Source organism: Mustela putorius, unplaced genomic scaffold (assembly GCF_011764305.1).
Source record: "Mustela putorius furo isolate JIRA1106 unplaced genomic scaffold, ASM1176430v1.1 tig00001533_pilon_pilon_pilon, whole genome shotgun sequence".
NCBI lineage: Eukaryota > Metazoa > Chordata > Mammalia > Carnivora > Mustelidae > Mustela > Mustela putorius.
In genome coordinates, this window is record NW_025421785.1 from 40291 (window position 1) to 63488 (window position 23198).

At 45.8% G+C, this 23198-nt stretch overlaps 1 protein-coding gene and 1 long non-coding RNA gene across 4 annotated transcripts in view; one reads left to right on the top strand and one right to left on the bottom strand.

Annotated features, from left to right (window-relative positions):
• The window catches only part of LOC123394131, a 42555-nt gene extending 34684 nt beyond the window's left edge, over positions 1–7871 (bottom strand). The window contains exons 1-2 of one of the 2 annotated variants that reach the window (XR_006608896.1): positions 7827–7871; positions 7488–7583 (exon numbers count right to left, since the gene is read on the bottom strand). This is a non-coding gene — a long non-coding RNA (uncharacterized LOC123394131). Of the gene's footprint in view, positions 1–7487; positions 7637–7826 lie in introns of both variants that reach the window. The other variant, XR_006608895.1, reaches the window with a different exon arrangement.
• A 2623-nt stretch (positions 7872–10494) lies between these two features.
• LOC123394130 lies at positions 10495–22992 on the top strand. 2 transcript variants are annotated; one of them, XR_006608894.1, is made up of 10 exons: positions 10495–10606; positions 12502–12636; positions 14164–14234; positions 14699–14723; positions 16507–16580; positions 17290–18760; positions 19219–19243; positions 19746–19819; positions 20193–20217; positions 22930–22992. XR_006608894.1 is itself a non-coding variant. In XM_045087807.1 (6 exons), the coding sequence occupies exons 1-6, from the start codon at positions 10579–10581 to the stop codon at positions 17641–17643; spliced, it is 687 nt and encodes a 228-aa protein (XP_044943742.1). In that variant the 5' UTR covers positions 10495–10578; the 3' UTR covers positions 17644–18798. The 2 variants fall into 2 exon arrangements, 1 of the variants encoding a protein (XP_044943742.1); XM_045087807.1 differs by lacking the exons at positions 19219–19243; positions 19746–19819; positions 20193–20217; positions 22930–22992 and having other exon boundaries at positions 17290–18798.
• Positions 22993–23198: the final 206 nt, after the last annotated feature.

Sequence of the window (23198 nt, forward strand, 5' to 3'; positions counted from 1 at the left end):
ACACTTCTAAATTAGCTGCCCACAATGGCAAACCAGAAAGGAAAACTGACTGCCAAGTAATTTATGAGCTCTACTGGAGCTTTCTATTCCTCCAAACAATTAGGACCTCACAACTTCCTCTAAAATTGTTACATTATACCAACTTGCCTTGACTGAAGAGTTTATACACATTTTTGCGTTGAAAAGAAGTTTAGATGTCACTATGTGGAGTTCTTTTTGTTGCTGTTGTGGTTTCGTTTCGTTTGTTTTAAGCAGGCTCCATGCCCAGCACAGGGCTTGAACTCACAAACCGGAGTTTAAGGGTCCCATGCTCTACCAACTGAGCCAGGCTTAGATCTTACTTTCTGAAGGAAAATACCACATTCTTCAAAGGTAACATCAAGAATTGCTAGTAATTCTTCTACTTAGTAGCAATACCAGAAATTGGTTCATTTGGCACAAAATCTGCAATCTGTAACAAAGAACTATGAAACTGTTTTACCTTTTATTCCAGAAACCCCACTCTAACAATGTGCACTAAGAAAACAATGTAAACTATGCAAAGATAGTCACAATATGCTGTTTTTAAAGGGAAAAAATGGAAATAATCCTAACACAGCACAGTAAGCAATGCCTGATATTTAGCCCAATGAAATGCTACCTATATAGCTTTAAAAATGACAAATACCCACTGACAGATAAAAATTAAGCTGTGAATACCTAAGAATGTAATTATGAGCATAAACACATTAACAAAGAGGGAATGATAATTTCCAGTGACAAATATCTGACACAGAATCAACTTCTTCTATTGCTTAAATTGAAGATTACAGTTTTAAACAAATACTTTTTAAAGGAACAATCAAGGCCCTCTGAACTTTATTTAAATGTAAGCAAACCAGAACCACAGAAAAATATCTAATCAAGTCACTGATAATGCTAGCAATGCTCTAAAACCCAAAGTACAATTTTTGTGTGTATTAGCTAAGGGATTATTCCTCTCAACAAATTTAATCAATTTTTCTTCAGAGCTGTTATGAAATAATGTATCTACAACTGTTCAAACCTACATCTGTGAATCTCTAAAATTTAAGTTGCCCAACTAACTGGTTTTAACGAGCGTAAGAAACAATTACCTCCTTCCTAGCTCTCTGGATGAATACGATAAGGCAGATTTCCTGTTTCAGAACTCTGCTGCTGTTAAAATACACACACATAAACCCCGCCCCCTCCCTGCCATGGTTCTGGTCCCACTAACAAACAACCAAGATTGACTACCAATGACAAATCAAATAAAATATGGTTGTAACTTACAGAATAACTTTCAGAAAGATCATCAGTCCAATATGCATTAGATATACTTGTCAGCATTATATACCTGAACTATAAGCCAAATGCTAACCTAATTTTCTACAGCAAAATCATAATAAAGTATATGAAAAATTAAAAAACTTAAAATTATGACATCAATCCAGCATTATTGTAAAGTACATAAGAGTGTATCTTTTACGCTCTAATCTTTATATTCAGTGTTAGGTTTATGGTACTTCTGTAGTTCATTTCATTATAAAAGCCATGCTTTTTATCATTTAATTTACCAGAGATAACTATCTAAAACACTAGGTTTGGGCTGCTCTTTAAGGTCACTAACTTCCACAGAAAGAAAGACATTCCAACAGGTAAGACAAAAAAGATGATAAGGGATGTATCAGTAGTTTGAGAACAAAGGCCTAATAATATTTAGTGCAAATTTACTCAATACTAGTAAACTACTTAAAAAAAAAAAAAACACAACAGATTCCAACTTTTCCAACTCTATTGATCTTTTAGATGCAGCCGTGCACAAATTTCCTAATGTTCGAAACTACTACACATACATAATACGAAGGAAAAAAGCTCAATAACTCAATACAAAAAACGTATCGCCAGCAAGTGGGTTTTCATTTTCCTACTAATTAAGCTAAAACGGTAAAATTTCTAAATTTACTTCTATCAAATTTACCTTTCAATGAAACCACTGCTAATTTGAACCATTTTAATGGAAGAAAGCTCCAAACAAGTGTGTGCTAGGCTGCTTCATTTTATATTTGGCTTTAATATAACAGACCCAAATCTCTTTATTTTATATCTAAGCCAGGACATCATCTAGAAATGACTTGCTTTTTTTTTTTTTTTTCCAAGTGGCAAAAATAGTTTTGCCTAACTGCTGTATTTTAATCCTGGAAGGGTTTATACTAATATAAACTAGAAATACAGGTCTAATTTAAAATATTAAGGCACAGAAAAAAAATATTAAGGCACAGATATTGGCATTTATTACTACATTAATAAGAATCATATTACTGATTTTATGAAAACTGCCTTGGTTCTAATACTGAAAAACATGATTTATATTCTCAGTGAGGATATTTTATCATTATATCAACTTTATAATCACTTGAATAAGTGGATTAAAAAAAAAACCTCTGAAATTACATATACTAAAATACTAGCCAAAATTCATATTTTAAATTTTAGTAATATGCAGATTTAAATATACTAAAAAATATGAGAGCAAGTCTACATTGCTTGGTTTGAAAAGGCAGTACTTTTAGTTTTAGTCAGCTACCCATAAATGCTTGTTCCTAAAGCAAGTATCATTTTAGTATAAATCCAATTATCACAATTGGGGAAAAAAAAAAAAGCACAATTGCTAATCAATTAGTTGTGGAATCTTCATATGCAAAGGAGAATATACAAAAAACTTCGAAAATTATTAAGCTGAAACATGAAAGATAAAAAGGGAGACAACTCTGTCAACCAAAAAACTGTTTAAAAACATAAAAAGGTCAACATACAGAAAAAACAAAAATACCAACAGTTAGATGGGAGGGACAGAAATGAAAACAAGGGAAAGGAGCTCATAACACCTCACACCCTTTAAATACTATTAGGCAAACAAAACAGGTAAAGACTGAAAATTTGGATAAAAAATCTCACCTACATACATGCTCCCTCACTTAATATAAGAGACAGAATTTACACACATATTATCTGTTTATCCAAAAGGGCACCATTCTCTTCATGACCTACCACTCAGACCCGAACAAATTCTATAAAGTGATGCTTGTCAAACAATCTACTTTCATCAGACATGAGTTTTAAATTGGCAAGATGATTCTTACACAAAAAATAGAGGCCCTAAACACAAAGTTAGATCCTATCTACACTGAAATAGTATGCCTGATCATATTAATCATTTGGCATAACAAACTTCTCAGTAAAAATATCAATAAATAAAGAGAGATTAAAACTAATCAGACCCTATTAAGCCCAATATGCAATTTTAAAGACATCTATCCAACCTGGCAACACCAGTTCTTGGGGTGGGGGAGGGAGGGTGTGAAAAGGAATTATGTTACAGAAACAACTTATATATTGTAGCTTGAAAAAGCAAAATTTTAAATGGGAAAAATCACTTCACAGCAGAAAGACAAGAACTGAGTTGTGCAAGAAAGCAGAGGACCTGAAAAATATTTAAAGCAAATATTTAAGGAATACATATTAAATCAGTTCCCTGATGAAGTTCCATAATAATGAATTTCTATATATCAACTTTTAGGAAAATTACAGCTTAAAACTATCAAAATCTCATATAACTTAATATCTCAAGATAAAACATGGTGTTCCCACTTAAATATCCAAATAATCTTCTAAAACTAAAATGACTAAAAGCCAGTCTTCCGTTACATAAGCTTTAGTTCTCAACCAATATCTTCACATTTTATAAGAAAAATATAAACACTGGCATAACCTCTAAGCTTTATTTTTGCAAAAGCTTAAAATTTGGTATTAGTCTTTAAAAACTATAATTAATAGATGATTCTAAAAAACAGAAATGTCAAAACCACTCATATCACTAGATTATCTTAACTTTTTCCTGTATTTGAGTAACAGATGGCAAACCTTAGTTCTTGGACACTACACAGTAATCACAATCTGTGTGACCTTTTCAGTATTAAAAAGAATCCAAATAGCCTTAATAACCAGCACGTGAGTGTATTTTACAGTATTATCTATAATCCTGATCATAGTGAACAGAAACTAGATATGCGAAAATGCATCAGACAGACTTTTTTGGTGTGCTGATTCTTATTTTCCATAAATTTCCTACAACTAGCCCACGAAAACTAGCCAGATGTCAGACTGCTTCTTCAGTTTTCAAAAAACATAGATGCACACATTTACAAAGTATTTTTACCATTACTTCATTTTCATTAGTACCAAAAAGGTATATAGCATACCTAGATCAAAATTTCCTTATGCTTATGAAAGAATTTTATCTCATTTAAAAAATGTTACTCTAACAAGTAATTTTGTTTAAAAAAGAGAAGAGTTTGTTTCTTCCTCAATACTTTTGTTCTAAGTACATGAATTAATACATTTGCTCAAGACATCATTTAGCTAATAAGGTTAAAATTATCTCCCTGTTTTAATACTCTTAAAAATAAACTTAAATAAACTTAAATACTCTTAAAAATAAACTCTGTAATAAATAAAAAAATAAAATGGAACACTAATCGGCAACTAAAAGGAACGAACCATTGATACAATAACTTAGATGAATATTCAAGGTGTTATGTTGAGGGAAAGAAACTAATCCCAAAGTGACATACATACAAATCTATGTAACATTTGAACTGACAGTGGCAGAGCGCACAGGAGTGAAGAGGCTGTGGTTATAAAAGGGCCAACAGTAGAGGTCCTTATGATAATAGAACTATAGAGTATTTTGACTATGGGGCAGATACGCAAAACCTACACAAGTGACAAAGTTGTACTGTACTAAATGTATGCAAACAAATGAAGAGAAGAAAAACTGGAGAGATCTTTCTTAGGCCCCCAAATTTTATCAATGTCAATATCCTGGATATGATATATATATTTTTTTTGGATATGATATTTATACAACAGTTTTGCAAAATGTTACCATTAGTGAAAACTGGGTGAATTGTTCCCAGGACTTGCATATATCGTTTCTTAAAAGTGCACTGGAATCTGTAGTCACCTCAAAAAAAGAAGTATTTCAATTTAAAAAATTAGCAAGATGGTAGTTCACCTAAGAACTTGCTCCAAATAAGAGCATTAAAATAGAAGCTAGAGATGATCATCCCAGGATCATGGTATCATGACCTGAGCCGAAGGCAGACACTTAATGACTGAGCCACCCGGGCGGGCCCTGAACAGATTTTTGCCAGTATGTATTCATCCTTGGGGTTCTTCCAATTTGCTTTCTTTACTGTAATTATATTTTCTGTTCTCCTTTCTCAGTTTGACACCTTGCCATGTGTTTGCTATTCCCTTATTAATATCCTTCTTAAATACCTGTATCACAGAGATAATTAATTCAATTAGTACACCCTTTGGAAACTCATGATTTAATATTTGGTCACATAATTTACCTAGCTTATGACTACTTTGATCAGATGACAATTCTATCACCAACTAGCTTTCTTCCCAATACTTTTCACCCCTTTTTTCTTATAATCGTTTTGCATGCATTTGTGCTGGTTCCTTTTCCATTACTTGGGCTAAAAGGATGAGAGCTTTTCAAGGAAGACCACACGGCAAAAGGTTTACTTGAGAGACGGAACAGAGTCATCCCTTAGGCTAGAGGGGGAAATTCATTATGAACAAGTTTTCAGCACATGTTGGTCTCAGTTTACAGATCAACCAGGATGTGCCTTCCTTCCTCGTTGGAGTAGCCTCCACAACAGCTTGCTCTCTTGCTCATCACAGATCCAGCTCACTGGGGCTGCCATTGCTGCAGCTCCAAATTGAGGAAAACCAAGTGTTGGGCTCATTGCACAGAAACAAGCCCAGAGGCCGAACTGGGCCCATGGAGGCTCCGACTTCCCCAGCATCTGCCTAGGCCAACTGTCTGATGCAATCCAGGAAAGAAAGGTAGTTAAAGCTCTACAGAACAGTTTTCATCTGAGAGAGAGGAACAAGACAAAAGAGAACATCCTTTCCCCTTCCACCTTTCTGACCAGCTGCTCTGGCACACAGTGGTTCACACTGAGACTCGGAACATATCCTGCTAGTCTGAGCAATCAGATGTGCTATTTACAAAGCTACAGTCAACGAGGTAATCACCCCCCTGAGCATTCCCCTCCTCCTAACCAGCCTTACCGTCCCCCATGCTTCCCTCACTTTTGTAGAAGGTCTGCAAATCCCGATTAACCGTTGTCAAGTAAGTTTTTGCATCAAATTCTATGTCAGAGGAGTACCTGCTAAGATGGCATGTAAGATTATTTCTGCACATTTAGTGTCTATGAGGTGGTTTTCCCTTATGTACAGTCTCTCTTGCACCATCATGGAAACAGGGCTACTGAAAAGTGTGGTTTGTGCTTCTACACTTCAGTACGTCTCCTTTGCAGAACGAAACTGTCTCCAAGGGAGCTCAGCTATCTAGTTCATGGCACCGTTGTTCATGGAAGTTTTAGGTGTGGATGTGCTCTGTTCATGAAAAGTGCACTGCCAGACCCCGTGCACATCAGAAATGCTTTTTTTTTTTCTACCCACCTGCTAACACACACATGTTCCTTGATCCACAATCAGCTTTGCTGCAGGTACACTTGCACTGATTTGGGATTTCAGATATCCACTAGTGTCATAGAATGAAGCTTGTCTTGCTCACTTCCCTTAGTGCTTCTGGATGATTTGCAGACAAAGGCAGAAAACGCTGACTTTATACATTTTTCTTCAAGAAGTTCATTTTGTCTATGAAAACCATCTACACTCAGCTACAGGACACCACATTCTCTGTTTCCACCTTATCTCCAGACTGTTCCTTCTCTCTTCTTCGCTGAGTCCTCTCATTTTCATGACTTCTAAACATTAGTGTCCCAGGGGACAGCTTTCAGACCTCTCAAATTTGTTCATTCTTACTTCTGAGAGGTGGTTACCTGATCCCTTAGCTTCAAATACTAATTTTAAAAACTTTAAATACTACCATAAGTTGACAATTTCCAAGTAAGTATCTCCAACCTGGGGTCTTCCCTATATCACCTCTGCTCATACAACCAAATGCTTATTCCCATGTAAACCTGTGCATTTTATAATCATTTCATTCAAGTTGATATCATCCAAATGCCTTCCTGAATGCCTTCCTTTTCTCAAGTATTACATTTCATTATTTCAATTTATAACTTCCTTGCTATTTTGTTGACATACTATGTATATAGTATGTGTATGTGTGTACCTATTATGTATATTATGACATATTATGTGTATAGTATGTATATGTGTGTTTATTTCTTTTCCTTCCTTATCAGAATGTAAGCTCCATGAGGTCAGGAACAAATTCAGTTTGATCATGTGTTTCAGCACCTAAAACTTGAGTGAGGCACAGCAGGTACTCAGTATTTGTTAAATGTGAAAACGAACATATAAGCGAGTACCTGAGAATAAAAACAATTCATACCATGTCACCTAGTGTCCATCTGTTTTAATACATACTAACTCACCTGGGTAGCTCTGACTTGGGGACTCTTCCTCTAGCATCCATGGCTGCTCTTCTTGCTCCAACTTCATGATCACTTCTGGTTTAGGGATGCAAGACGCTGTAATTGGGAAATGACATGGGAATTCGGCAAGGCTCATGGGCTTCAGGGCCCTTGAAGAAGACAGAGACGAAGCTTCAGGGGCCAATTACAACACTTCATTCTTTACAGTGATTCAACAATCCTTCTGCTTAATACTTGAAATCTCAAACTTAAATATCATTAAACTCAACAAAGCTTCTACAGGTGTCAAACCAAGAATGAAGGTGCATACTAGGAGTCTACACGGGAAACAATCCTTACCCACTGAGACAAGGTGGCTATAGTTCTCTAGCATCACCTCCCTGTGTACAGGGTCCTCTGAGCAGGGTCCAGATGCTGCCACTCCTCCTGGGTAAAGCCCACAGTCACATCCGCAAATGATAAGGATCCCTGAAACAGCACATTTGTATTCAATTTAAGTAATCACAATGGGAAGACATGGAAAAGCTGTCAAAGAACTGTTACGGAGTTCACTATTCACAATCAGAAGATGTGTTCTGGCGTGCCTACCTTTGTACTTGGTTGGAGGAGAAAGCATGGCAGACATTCCTCAACAGTGTGATAAATTACCGGCATCCCATCATGTGCCTACATGCCATAAAGAACTCTCCTACCTTGAGAATCTGAAAAACCAATAAAACCATATCACTGTTCTCAAGGAGCATATAATCTGACAGACACAAGCATGATGCATCCAACTACCATGTAGCATGAAATCCTACTATAGTAAAACAGGTGCAAAGTAGAGTGAGATTACAGAGGGGAGAAAAGTTCTATTCCTGCTATTAGGGCAGGTTTCACTGATAACACAGTATCATTCATGAGCCTGGGCCAAGAGCATAACCATGCACACTTCTAAAATATGGAGTTAAGGGGCACCAGTTGGTTAAGTGTTTGCCTTTGGCTCCGGTCATGATTTCAGGGTCCTGGGATCGAGCCCCCTGTCAGGCTCCCTGCTCAGTGGGGAGTCTGCTTTGCGCTCTACCCCTGTGTGTATGTGTGTTCTCTCTCTCTGTCAAAGGAATAAAAATCTTTTTAAAATGTAGTTAAAGGAGTCAGTGAACACACAGGAAAGGACTGCTGGGACTATGTTCACATAAAGAGCTACAGTCGTCTTCAGGGAAAATGCTATTTAATAATTCTGAACATAACTCCTGTAGGACGGGGTGTCCAAAATGTTTGGTTACTGTTCCATGTAGAAAACCTTTTTCTTTTTTTTTCTTTCTTTTTTTTTTTTTTTTTTTTTTTTTTTTAGGAAACCCTTTTTTATAAACAGTAAACTTACAATGTCAATTTATATATTAAATTCCATTACTGTTATTTTTCCTAACTCACTATTATTTTTTCACTATTATTTTTACTAGATTTCTTCATTCTTCTCTTTATGGATTACAATAAATCTAGGGAGATACCCAAGTATTTTCTTCCCATAACTGAACTGACTGTCTTATACAGTTCATAGCTTTTATACCACCCATTTATAAAATGACCACTGTGGAAAATACAGCAAGAAGAAACAGAGACATATCATTCCCAGGTTATCAAAACAAACAGCTAATCAGTGTTCATGTCATACACTAAAAATTGGTTACTAGGAAAAACAAGACTATTTTCCAGAAATGTATAAGGTATTATTGAGAAAACAAAAAACAAAGAATACCTAAGCAAATGAATACACTATATTCATGGCTTGGACAACTTATATATTACAAAAATATCTCATTTCTCCACAAATTGGCCTATAGATTCAAGACAATCAGAATTAAAATCTTAGCAGATTTTTTTTTGTGGAAACTGATAACTTTACTCTCAGACTTACATAGAAACTTGAATGGCCAAGAATAACCAAAACTACCTTGGAAAACAGAATGGATAAACTCACACTAATTATATAAGCAGAATCTAAGATGACGACCTCCAATGGATCCAACAACGTGACATAAACTCCTCTTAAATGGAAGAGACTTAAGTCCCTGTGATTGTGATACATTCTACGGCAAAACAGATTTTGCAAGTATAAATGAGATCCTTTAATCAGTTGACTTTGGTCTAAAAGGAAGATTTACTTGGGTGGGCCTGACCTAATCATGTGAGTCTTTTATTAATTTATCTTAAATATTTTATTTATTTGAGAGAGAGAGAGAGAAAGAGAGCGCATGAGCACACGAGCAGGGTGAGGGGCAAGGAGCCCAACATGGGACTTGATCTCAGGACCCCAGGATTATGACCTGAGCCAAAGGCAGACAGTTAACCAACTGAGCCACCCAGGCGTCCCACATGTGAGGCTTTTAAGGAACGTAAGATATCAGAGACCCTTCTTCTTCTGACCCTCAAAGAAGAAACAAGCTACTGTGACTCCTACGGCTGTCCAGAAAGAAATTCTGCCACATATGTACAGATGGGAACCCAACCAAGCCTTAGATAAGGAGCCCCAAGCAACACCTTGATTGCAGCATTAATGCCTAAGAAACTTATGTAACCTACTCCTAACTCATTCTCGTCTATACATATGAGCCATATGAGCAGGGAGCCTGATGCTAGGATTGATCCCGGACTCCAAGAGCAGGACCTGAGCCGATGGCCAATACTTAACCCACTGAGCCACCCAAGAACTCCTGGAGAGACTTTGTGAAACAATCTCGTATAAATAGGAGTTTTCCAGAGTAGCAGATAGGATAATGAACATTTCAGTGTCCTAGGTGCCCTCAGGAGTATCCTTTTTTTAATGTCCAAAAATGCAGGTAGTTAACGTACAGCGCAGTATTGCATTCTGCAGCACAACTCAGGGACTCATCACTTCTCTCCACCACTCAGAGCTGACCACAACAAGTGCCTTAATTGCCCATCATCCATCGACCACTCCCCCACCCCCTTCCCTCCATGACACCCTCAGAGTTCTGTCATGAGCCATCGCCACGGTGACCTGATGACACGCATCCGACGTTCCATTTCAACTGTCACTCTGTGAGCCGAGCCCCTGACGGTTGGGTGAACAGGACTAACAGTCCCCACGATGGGGAACCTTAACTGCTGTTGTACGGGTATGTGCCTATCGATTTTCTCAATTCTCTTCTCTGGAGCTGGCTGCCTCCCTTTCACAGAGATTGGCTTCTTCTCTTTGGCTTTTCCTCTCCACCCTCTGATTCCCCCTCCTGGTTGGATGCCTGTGTTTGTTCATTTGTCTGGGTGATTTCATTGGGATTTCGTGGGGAAGCTGCCTTCCTTAAACCGCTTCGATGTTCAGAAAACCTTACTCTTTTTGAATGCCCATTTCGGACACAGTCCTACAGGGACAACACACAGGTCACATGCCACACTGCTGTCCCTGCATCAGGAGAATCTTGGTGCGACCCAGGCACCACATTTGAGGGGAAGGAATTGCCGGTCTCCTCTTCTTGATGGACATGACAAAATCGGAGAGGAAAGGTCAGAGGTCGAAATGCAGCTGTTCTTAGAAGGAGAGACACTGGAGGATAGCGGGGTGGTCTCATGGGTTGATGTGCAGGGTTTTCCGGGCCGTCTGCTTGATGCCTGGGAGTGCACGGGAACGGGCTGTGCCACCGGGTGGGTGGACAGAACACACGGCAGCTGCACAGTGGACTGTCTGCTGCTCTCAAAGGTACTGCTGGGCTGGGTTCTCCAGGCCCGGCCTAGGGAGGGAGACAGGAGACTGTCTGCTAAACCTACAGTCTCCAGAGGGGATCAAGAGACCTGAGAGTAGACAGGGGATGCTGGCGAAGAATGAGAGAGCAGGGAGGGACTCACGCCAGTCAGGGTAGCCTCACTTCCATCCAGCCTCCTCAGAGCAGTCCGCACGGCAAGAGTGGGCCACTCAGCATCATCCGTCTCCTTCCTGAAACCAACCACTCCCAGCCCACATGGCCACCTACATGTCGACTGCTCCTCGGGACTGGCAAGCTCAAGGCAAGCGAGTTCTCGGCCAGGTCCTATGCGACCGTTGGGAGTTTGAATCAGCTTGGGAGCCAAGCAGAACCCCAGGAGCCTGGGTTTCAAATGGCCTTCAGGACGGCCTTGGGCGACTGGGCTGACCTTGCAGAGAGGTGAGGGAACGTGGCTCAAGCTACCCGTTCCTGGTCCTTCACTAGGGCCCCACTGGGCAGAAACCACCACTTAGTTGATGTCAGGGCACCAAACACAGAGGTGAGTGAGGACTGAGGCTGGTCTCGTGGCCCTCGCTCTCCCCTACAGAAACCCTGGCATAGAGGGATTTGAGACTGTGAGGGCAGCTCTTGGTTCAGGGCTTCAGGACCTTTTAGCAGGGCCCGTGGGTTGGTGTCAGGGGCTCGGGGATCTCCGGCCACAGGGAAACAACGACTTTCCTGTCCCAGATCCATCCTTCATCAGGGTGGCAACTCTGGACAGTCCCTTCGGCACCCTATATTTCAGGCCCCTCCACTGTCCTCCACTGTGGCTTTACCCACAGCCAGCTGTCTAGCTGAGTCCCTAGGTGGTCCCTTCCTCAACACCTGCCGAGCGGCTGGGAAGCATCCAGTCCTCCCCTAGGTCCCAGGCACTCCTTGGACTCAATCCCTTGGGACACCGTGGTGGCACACTAACGTCTAGGCCGGAGGGTAGGGAAACAGGGCACAGAGGGTTCTGGGGAACACTCTCGGGTAGGTGTGGCTGCTCAGTGGATGTGACCGAGGCTATCACGCGTGCTCACGGCGCTCTGTTGCGTGCTTTTCTGTCCTGTCTCTGCTCCATACGGAACCTGTGGGTGTGGGAGGGGGCGGAATTCAGAGCACAGCACATGGTGACCCCTTCCTAAGTCCCACCTGGAGGGAGGAATGCCTGCTGGGCAGCTGGCGAGTAGGGGCAGGAGACGGATGGACTAGAAGGAATGGACTTCCAATCCCCCTATGGGCTCCTGACGACAAGGTGCCGACACTGTTCTCTATTTCTGTGTGTCTCCCAGAAATCTGTGGGGAGTGTCTCCTGGAGGATGTGGAGACTCCCCCACCCACGCCGCCCCCTCCACAATGCCACAGCAAGAAGAGAGTCCGGTTCTCCCTCCACAATGAGGTCTTCACCATTGAGGACCCCGAGGAAGGTACCTTGGGGATTGACTCATTACGTTGATTAGAGACGCATTTTGTCATTCAGTAGCACAGACCTAAGCTTTTAAAACTGCTGAGACACACTGTCCTCTGATTTCACTGGTAGCCATTTCCCTCTATGCCGTCCGTCCGTCCCCTTTTAAGTCCACAAGTCACGATGAGATCCTCATTCAAACTGGATCCAAGGGGCACAGGAAAAAAGTGTCTAGTAGCTGAAGGGATGGATCTTAGGTCTTTCTGGAACACACAGGTCCCTATAGGTCTCGCCAGGAAACATGGTTCTTAGATGTGTAGGAAGGAAGAGACTATGTTTTTTGCCAGGAACGCTGAACAGAAAAATGGAACAGAATACGACAGGAGGTTTCATGATATCCCCCCTTCACATCCGCCCATTAGCCACATCTTACATGGGTGTGCTACGTATCTTAAAAGGAACAGAACGACCTCACCACATTTGGGGAACTCAAGTACCCAGTACATTCCACGTGGTTACCGTTCTACAAATGGGGCCAATGCATTCGGTGACGTCTTCTCATTCTGGAAACAGACAGAAATCTGTGCACTAATGTCTCACACAGTTGGGTTCCCAATAGCCCCAGAGAGGCACTGCCCCCAAATCCATCACGGGAGGAAAGAACACATTCAGTGGCATCCATACACATCATAGAGTGCAATTCAGGCGTAAGAAGAAACTAAGGTTTCCAATATTTTACGAAACAGACGGAACCTGGAAACTTAACACGCATTTTGAAAGCAAGCACACAAGGAAAGAGGTACATTACACGATCCCAGGCTTTGAGGACACTCCAGTAGGGACATTCGTAGACCCAGAAAGTGGAAGGGACAGTGGAGGGAGGAAACGGGGAGGGCCGGTAATGTCGTCATGGGTACAGAGGTGCCATGAGATAGGATGGCAACGTTTTCCCCATAGATGGCAGTGCAGTCTACAAAGCATCACAGATGTCAGCAGTGTCACTGAACGGACACACACTAACAAATATAACCCGTCCCCAGTACTTAGATTCCATCACGGAAAAACCCACTACTCCAAGGCACGATAGAGGAGCAATAGGGTCACACAGCAGAGGTGCAGGGGAGACAGCTGAACAGGCCCCATGACCAGCTGAAGAAGTGGCAAGCTGGCTTGGCTGCACAGTGGGTAGGAGGGCTCAGGGGACTGCGCCCTGAAACCCAGGGTGCCTTGAGTGTTTCCCAGACAGACGCTGAGAGTTCCCACTGATGACATCCCCTCCGTTAGAAAGCCAAGGCTCCATTTCGCTTTTCCATCCTGCTCCCCTCCTCTGTGTTTCTGTGTACACCACTGCGTTCTGCGTACGCCACTGTGTACTGCATCCACCACTTTGTCCACCACTGTTGGCCCACTGGCAAGTCAGGCCTTGCTTGGTCACCCTTCACGTCCATTCCCTCTGGCCCCGCATCCACATCCAGCAGACTTAACTCCCCAAGTCGTTCCTGAGTAGCGCAGCCAATGTCCTGACAGCTCCTCTCTGTTCTCCTAGACCCTGTGGAGGGCCAGTCCAAGGACCTTCCTAGGAGCTGGACAAAAGAAGGTCCCCCAACTCTCCCTGAGGTAAGCTCGCCTCTCTGATTTCTCAGAGACACAAATGGTGCTTCCTTGATTTCTTCCATCAGTGGAGTTTGATGAACATCTGGCACTTTAACTCCCAGGGGAAGGGGCAGCAGTCTCCCCTCGTGGAGGAATGCTGGGTCTGACCTCTTACACACAGTGGCCCCAAAAAGGGTGAGGACACAGGACAGCCTCAGTTACAAACTCCATGGGATCAAACACCTTCTTCAGCAGAAAAGGTTTCTCCTTGAAAGAGAACATTCTGTCTGTTGATCAGTATGGACTTCGGAGATTGAATGATGCTCCAGCATCATTCAAATGGTCCTCTTGAACTCAGGTGGGAGGACATGGACTCAACCACGGGACCTCATCCAATTAACTGCCTGAAGTCCTCCCCAAACCAAAGAGCTGGCCCAACAAGACAGGATGCTGGGATCCTCACTGTATTTCCTTTTCCCCAATCGCAGGTAGACGCTGGGAGCAAGGACAGCTGTACGTATTTAAGACCATCGGGCTCTGGGAGGAAATCTAGAGTACAAAGAAGCCTGCCCCCTGATTCTGGGTTCCAACAAGGAACGGGGGTTGGGGGATACTGACCGAGACTGTCCGGTGAGGCACGGTCACCACGTCAAACAGGGCCTGGAAGAACTCGTACATAGGGAAGGGGTGATCTGTGTGCACGTGGGATGAAGGCCCTGTGTGCGTGGGGGTGTGCGTGGGGGTGTGTGTGTGTGTGTCCCCATGCGTTATGCTTGGGAACACAATTGTGTGCCTTTCCCAGGTGATCTTTCTCACACTTCCATCACAATCACAGTGTCCCCCTTCCAAAACTCTCTCATCACCCTGGCACACTTTACATACTCCTTCCCCTACTCCCCACAGCTATACCTGGAGGATGTTTCCCTCTGATTTCCTGGGATGGGCATGGTGCGGAGATGAAGGGTCCAAACCCTTGACCTCCTACTTGGAAAGCCAAGATTGGAGCTCAGGTTCCAATCTGAAAGTTGCTCTGGCCTACCCACCTGTGTTAGTCCCTCAGCCAGGGGGACATGCTGTACCATGGGTGCTAGCTAGCAAAGGGCCATCAGCATCTGTGCACACAGCCAAATACCTAGATTCTATGATGGTCCCCGAAAGGACCCAACATAACACAGTGGCTTTCATGGACACAGAAGCCAGGGAAAGCTTAGAAGCCCACCTTAAAGATTACAGGCTGGTCCCTGGAGTCAAGTGCACAGAGAAAAGCCACATCCTCCTGCTCAAGCCCACATGGCTGGAAAGCGTGTGGACCCGTGGAGGACAGAACAGGGCAACATCGGTCATAGCCGGTCTCAGTGTGTACACACGACCGACCAATGGCAGAAAAGCTTCACGGAGGGAATTGACTGTACTTGATAAGATTTCCCTAAGCCTCAGGAAGGTTCAAATTCTCTAAGCACACACTCAAACACCACTGGCCAATAGGAAATCAAGGTGAAGCTTGGGTGGAAGCTTTGGACCCACATCCCCGGAGCAAATCTCCTGCAAAGCAGGCCTACAGCCGATCAGCACACACTCCCAGACTGCTCTGTGTAAGCAACTTCCCACTGGTCAGAACACCTGGGAGGGTTCGGACAGCCACTGTCTTCAGGGGAAACACACACACACACACACACATACACGGGACAGCTCAAGAACAGTGGAAGGAATCTATCACACTCATCGACGGTGCCGGCTGTTTACGGAAGCTACGATGTCCGTGCTCTCCAGTGTTGCACATGGCATTTTCTGAAGACAAAGGATGAGTGAAGCAAACTACTAGGCTCCTTTCCTGAGGGTTGAATGCAGCCCGGCAAGCAAGGCTGCTTTTTATGCTGTGCAAGATCTTACACAGACGTGATGCATATAGTCGCAGCAGGTGGGGATCTTGGGCCCAGAGCTGATGTCCAAAGCAGCAGCGTGGGACACCTTAGTGGCACGTCAGTCAGGAGAGGTTATGGGACTCGGTCTTCACACAGAAGCCAGGTTAGGCTTCCCATGTCCTGGACTGGCTATTTGGCTTTGATCGGGCTCGCTTTAGCTAGAAAGACAAGAACCCTCTTCGCGTTTCCTCCCTGCTCCTCTCCTCCCGTCCCTTCCCCTCTGCACCAGGACAAGGCCCGGCAGCAGTGCGGCCCGTACCTCCTAGGCGCCCCCGCACGCGCACACTCCCCTCCTGTCCTCATCCATCCAAACTCCCCGCCTACTTCCTGAGCAGCCTCACCAGTGTCCTCATGGTGCCTCTGTATCCTCCTAGCTCTCCACGATGACCTCATGGAAGAGCTACTACCTACTTTGAGGGCCGAGGAGGAAACTCTGACTCTCCCTCAGGTAAACTCATTGTTCCTCAAGATTTTGTTTATTTGAAAGACAGAAAGACAGAGAAGGGGGGGAGAGAGAGACAGATAGACAGACAGAGAGTGCACGAGAGCGCAAGCAGGGGGGAGTAGCAGAGGGAGAGGAAGAAGCGGGCTCCCCTTTCGAGCAGGGTGCCCAATGTGGGCCTCCATCCCAGGACCCTAGGATCAGGTCCTGAGCTGAAGGCAGAAGCTTCAATGTCTGAGCCGCTCAGTCACCTCGCTAAAGTCATTTTGTGCTTCTGAGGGACAGCCAGTGTTTGATTTCTCTTTCCATGAAAGTGTCTGAGCATGGACATGCCAGAGGGGAGAGACCATGTCCTTGGTGCTGAGAGCCTGCCGTGAGTTTATACCATTAACGGACAGCCGATTGAGACGGGCACCACCATTGCTTAGGCAGTGGATGGTTGTGAGCATTTTCCACCAGGTCGTTCTGTCTATGGGAAATGGCTTTGGAATGAGTTGCTGATGAAAATGGATGGGGGAATTTTGACATAACATGCCGGAGCCAAGGACAAGGGGGTCATTATCGGGAGGTCATTTCCTCCTCCTCTGGAAAACAGACTCAATGACCGCATCACATATAGCTTGCTTACGACACACACCAAGGGCACAGAGATGTGTGCACACGGTGTGCACAGGGTGCGGGGATCCTCACTGGGTTTCCCTTTCTCCAACTGCAGGAGGCGGCGACTGGATACACCCCATATGCTTATACCCCCATCACTCCCCTTAGGGGGACAGATCTAACTCAACAAGGTAGGGTTTTCTCTCCTCCTTTGGTCTGGAGAGCTTCCCCCCTTCTGAGTTCCTCCCGGGAACAGAGGCTGGGGCGGACTGAACAAACGGAGTGTCCTGCAGAAACCCAGGACCCTGTGCTACAGTCCCTGCAAACCAGTAGGTCATTCGGGCGGTGTGCTTGGTGCGTCGGAGGGTTGGGGCTCGCTTTCGCGTGGGTCGATGCGACGGGACCGGGCATGTGGGTGTGTGGACTGCGTGCGTTTCACCAGAAGACATCTCCCACTGAATGGACTTGAGGGCACGGGTCAAAGTTTCAAAGCCAAACCTCCTTCATCCCCGCTGCACACACCCCGCTAGGACACCACATTCCTCGCTGACCACAGCTCCACCTGGAGGGTTGCTCAGGATTCCCTTTCCTCAGACAGGGATGGGGAGAAAAGGGGCCCACATCTGTCCTAGCTCGGGACGTTTCTCAGACAGGGTCAAAACACAAAGGAATCAGAAGCTACTTTAGTCGACCCAAACATCACCACCAGCCTTACAAAAACGCTCCCATCTTGAATGCACATAGAGGGAAGGCTCACTGGCAAATGGCAATGGCCAGGAAAGCTTCATCATTAGCTTGGGGCCCAATCCGACTTCCTGACAATATGCTACATGGCCAGGTTAGAGAGTGCCCTTCTCTCGCCTGGCCTCCGCTCTCTCGTGAACTTGCCGGATCCTGACTGGGGGAGCTGGGTCCTGGGAAACTGGGTCCCGCGGACTCCAAGGACACACCCACAGGCCACAGGAAAAGAAAGACTGGGAAGAATCAGCACTTTGCGGATGGGGACTCTGTTGGAATGGTCAGATGTCAGTACGTAGAAATCCTGGGTCTTTGGTTTTCCTGACCCTGCATGACTCAGGGACAAATAGAAACCTATAGGGTACTTGTGCTTGCATTGCATGCAACCCTGCCACACAGTGTTCTTCTGCAGAAATACAATCTCCTAGAAGAGGCAAGAGGTAGGTGGGAGCAGCCAAGAAACGGTCTTGACCATGACCATGACACAGGCGCTGGTTGGAGGAACTTGCGTGTCAGTACGGAATGTGTCTCTTAGTGTTTACCCTTTCTGCTTGAAGAGGTCACCCTGATTCCACTCCCTGTAGCTCAAGTTCAGAGTCAATATTTCTCCCTCCGTTCCTGCTCCTTGCCCTGACCTCTCTCGATGCAACAGCAGCTTGCTCAGTCCATACCCATGCCATACACTCCCGGGCACGCCCACCCCAAGCGAAACTCCCTGAGCTCTTCCTGCCGAGCCCCACCAGTGGACTGACCATTCTGTGGATCTCTCCCTAGCTTGGCTGGATGGACAGGCGGGTGAGCGTTCAACAGGAAAGAATGAGGAAGACGCCCCGTTTTACACCAGAGTGGTACGCTGGCCTTTCTTTGGGGGAGACACAAAACTCTTCTGGCTTTTTAAATCAAGGTCACATAAAAAAAATATCAGCATGCACCATTGACAGGGTAGGGAGAAGTTTGAGAGAGAATCTGTTACCAAATGCGACCTAACCCCGAAGGCATTGCAGGGGGGCTGGGGACAACCACAGCAGGATCACCTACCATCTGGAGGGCAGGGAGCTTTGGTACGGGTAGCAGCTATTCCTCCTTACCACCTATTTTGTCCAGTGGGACCTGGAACGTGGGACCTCTAGGAAGACTGGGCGCATCTGCGGAGGACTCATTTTGCTCTCGTCACACTTTGTGGCTCACGGGCCTCTAGCACACTTCCGCATCGGGCTTCCTCCCATCCCCCAGGGAACAAAAGAGCCATGCAAACAGGACAAAGCCTGATTTGATGTTCATACTCTTTTCTTTTCTGAAATCACAGGTGTCCCTGCTGGAAGAGGATGGCGGTAAGTATTCTGTACTCTAGAGTCACTCACTTGTTTGCAAAACCTGGAAAAGGGCAAAGGTCGGGGCTTCCTCACAGGCTCCACCACAAGAACCACCCTGATTCCAGATCCGGCGGGACTGAGAAGAAGGGTCGGAGTAACAGAAAGGGATTTTCTGGGGAAAAGACCCGTGGCCTCATGGCCCTGTCCCCAGAAAACTACTGCGCTGCTCTTAGGTGGTGCAGGTTTGGGGGCAGGCAGTAGGTGTGCCTTGGAGATGGACTATTTCACAGCCAACCTAGGCCCTGTAGCTCCAACAGGAGCCAGAGTTTCTATTCACATCCCTGCTCCTCTCCAGGACCTTTCATCCTCCATCCAGGAAGGGCCCACTGCAGCTCAGTCCATACTGATGAGCTCCCCACTTCCACACACTTGTCCACACGTGCACGCCAAGCAAAGCTCCCCGAGCGATTCCCGAAGAGTCCCATCGGGGTCCCGACACTCTCTGTGTGTATCCACCTAGATCCCCTCGATAGTCTGTTTGATGACCTTGACGTGGACAGCACAGAAGGAGAGGTCCCATTTTTCACCAAGGTGGTAAGTTAGCCTTCCTTCAGGTGAGGTACAGCATCCCTTGTTTCTCTGATACTCGCAATCAGATCCGAACACCTCAGCACGTACAATGTCCTTGGTGGGGAGATTCTTGAGGGAGCGACTCTTAGCCAGGGACACCCCATTTCAAAGACCCTGAAGGAAACAGCAGGTTCGGTTACAGTCCACAGGGTCCTTAGCTTTTTCACGGGTGCTACTAACACCGCCGTGCCACCTAATGGACCCAGGGCATGCGACCTCTAGGTGGATTCCATATCACTGCCCATGACCCTGCCCATCACCAAGAGACCAAAAGAACTGTGCACACAGGACGAGGCAGGACTTGATGTTCATCATGTTTTCTTTTCTGAAATCACAGGTGGCCCTGCTGGAAAGGGAGCATGGTAAGTATGCTGTCCTCTAGAGTCACTCATTGCTTTTGAGCAACCTGGACAATGGGCAAGGTGGGGCCTCCTTGCAGGCTCCATCTTGAGAGCTACCCAGAATCCAGATCCTGTTGCAACGAGACTAAGGGTCATGTTCCGGACCGAGACCCGAGGCCTCGTGACCCTGGCCCTGGAAGCTACCGTGCTGCTCTTAGGTGCTGTAGGATCGGGTGCTGGGCACAAGGTCTGTTTCCATGGGAATCTATGTGCTGTGATTCGCAGGGGTTGTGTGTGTGTGTCAGGTGGATGAATGCTGTGCGCTCTCGAACGTGTCTGGTCCCCTCAAAATGGCGATTAATGGTGTCCGCGTTCTCAGGGATGTTTCCCATCACTGTCACGTCAGGAACGTCCATTCATGGGAAAACTCTACAACACCTACAATTGAAAGAGGTGTTCTTTCCTTGCAAATACACATCAATTCCCCCAGAAAACAAATCCCGTCACTAACTAGAAAGGGCTAGACTGTGCCCCAAAGACACAAGTGTGTCTTCTCCAATCCCTGTTACTGAGTCAGTGTCCATGGTGCTCTCCCGCCAAGCTAGGTCTTGGGCAAGAATGGTCACAGCACCCCCCTTGACACTGCACTCACACACACACATCTCTGCATCAGAGGCCCGACGATGCGTCTTCCCAACCTCATCAGAAACACTGAGTGCGGGGACACACTTCCTCCCTTCTGCAGGTGGCTTCCGGGGCAGCCGCGTACAACAGCCCGTACGGGGATGACCCGCACAAAGGGGTAGTGGCCAGGGAACAGATGGGGCCAATTCACTCCATGTTTCTCCATGGAGATCTACCATTTCCCTGCAGATACTGTGTCTAAGAATGCAACTGGCCTTCTCCCAGGGAAATCCCACACCCACCACTGGTCCTTGCTGGGGATCTTGGAGGTGGGTCCAAAAGGTGTCCTATCCAAGGGGGAATGAGGTGGTCTTCAGGGACTGAGCATCACTGGGGGCACCTGGGCCCCCTCCATGCAGGAACGAAGGGTGCTCTGTGCATCGCAACGTGGCCAAAGAGAACCTCAAACCTCAACAGGTGTGACAAAACAATCATCACCCGTTTCGCTGGCCATCTGTCCATGCAAAAGGGCCTTGTTAGATTCGGAAGGATTGGGCCAAGAGACAACTCAAGGGAGTTCAGTGCCTGGGAATGGAAACAGAGCCAAATCAGGGTTTCAGGGTTCTTTGGCAGCCAACAAGACTTTCTCTCATGAGAAACATGTATTGGAACAGAATCTGATTTTCCAACATCTCTTTTTCTCACTCGCATGCGCGGATCCACGGGAGTACCTTTTCTGCTGCTCTCCGAGGACACTCAACGGGCTTTTCCAGGGTAGTTGCACCAGTCTGCATTCCATGAATTGCATACAAAGTCTCTAATTTTCTGCCTCCTTCCAACATGGGTCCTGGGTTTGAATTCCTGGTTTGGGTCCTCGCCACCCTAACTGACAATGCCACAGCTCAGCATCCTTTGGATTCGCATTGCCCTCACGATGCCTTACGTTGAGCATCTTTTCATACGATGTCTGTCTGACTGGCCGAGTCATTTCGTTCCCTTTGCAGCACGGACTATTCCAGTCTTTTTCTCGATTCTTTCATTTGGTGAAATCCCGGTCTTCTTTTGTTTGGTTGGTTTTCTTTGTTGTTCTTCCTTTTTGTCAGTGAACACACCTTTTCTGAAATAAGGATTGCCAAGGGTGTCTCCAATCTGTGGGCTGCCTTTTCACTCTGTTCACTGTTTCAGAAGAGGATGCTTTTCCTGGGCGGTCCTCTTGGGGGAAGGAAGCATCGTGATGCCAACATGAGCGCATTTCCTTGGGCATTTCTCTTCCGCTCCCAGGTGCCCCTGCCTATTTGTATGCCAGCACCCTCCTGTTGGCTCAGGGGAGTCATCCAAGGTATTGGAAGGTCAGCTTCTAGAGACCCACCACCGACTTCTTCATATTCAGAAACGTCGTGGCTCGCTGTGTTCCTTTATGGTTCCCTTATCTATTCTAGCAGCTCCTCTGTCCCGAGAGCATCACATTGTATGCTTTAGATCTGTGCTGCACGGAATCCGATCCCCACGTATTCTAGGAACTGGGGCTTCACCTTAATCTCTTCGGGTCCAAAGACCTCCAGCAGCGCCTGGTGGGTGTGTGTGAGCCCGGGAACGTCTTCCCTTGATCAACGTCCCTGTCAGGCCAGCCACTGATGCCCGAGCAATACACGGGAGAGCAGGCCTCCTCTCTCGCTCCTGGTTGGTGTCTAGTGCTGAGTGATCCAGGAAAGAGTCTGTCTAGGATCCATCATACACAGTCATTTATTATCTCAGCGCAGTACACGGAAATCATCAAGGGAACGAAAATGTCCAGTTGCTCACTCCCACTAGCCACACGTCAAGAGTCCCATAACGACTGGAGTTTCTGATGGTTGCGCTGGGAGGGGACAGCGGTCATGGGCATGCAGAACTGACACTGAGGTGACTGCTGCAGCGTCCTGGTCTCATTAGAAGGCATGAAACTCCAATCCCTGTCTCCTCCAAGGGCTCCGGCTCCGCCAGCCCCGTGAACCTCTGAGAGCACTGCAGAAGGGTCAGGCAGATGCTGCACGGCCCAGAGACATCTCAACGCACCTGGGATGAAGGGGTGAGGTGGTTTCTCTCCTAACGGCATTGCTCCTCTTTCAGTTCTTGCAGATCTACTGATAGAGAGCATCGAGGACTACTCCTTCAGTGAGGACGAAGTCTCTTCTGGTAGGGAATGGCACCGAGGAGGGGAACACTGGGACAGGGCTCCCGGGAACATGGGGTTGCCCCTGCCACTCTGGAGAAGGAAGAAGGTGGGTCAAAAAACCACCAAGGAAAGCGATGCTCTGGCACAGGCATGATTTGCTCATGTCACGGTCTCAGGATGAAAAGAACAGACGAGGTGTCCACGGGCCTTTAGGGTAGGCTGG

Coding starts and splice junctions, on each gene's coding strand:
- LOC123394130 (XM_045087807.1), top strand. CDS start 10,579: ATGGGGAACCTTAACTGCTGTTGTACGG. Junction 10,607..12,501: donor CCTTAACTGCTGTTGTACGG/GTATGTGCCTAT, acceptor TGTGTCTCCCAG/AAATCTGTGGGGAGTGTCTC. Junction 14,235..14,698: donor GTCCCCCAACTCTCCCTGAG/GTAAGCTCGCCT, acceptor CCCCAATCGCAG/GTAGACGCTGGGAGCAAGGA.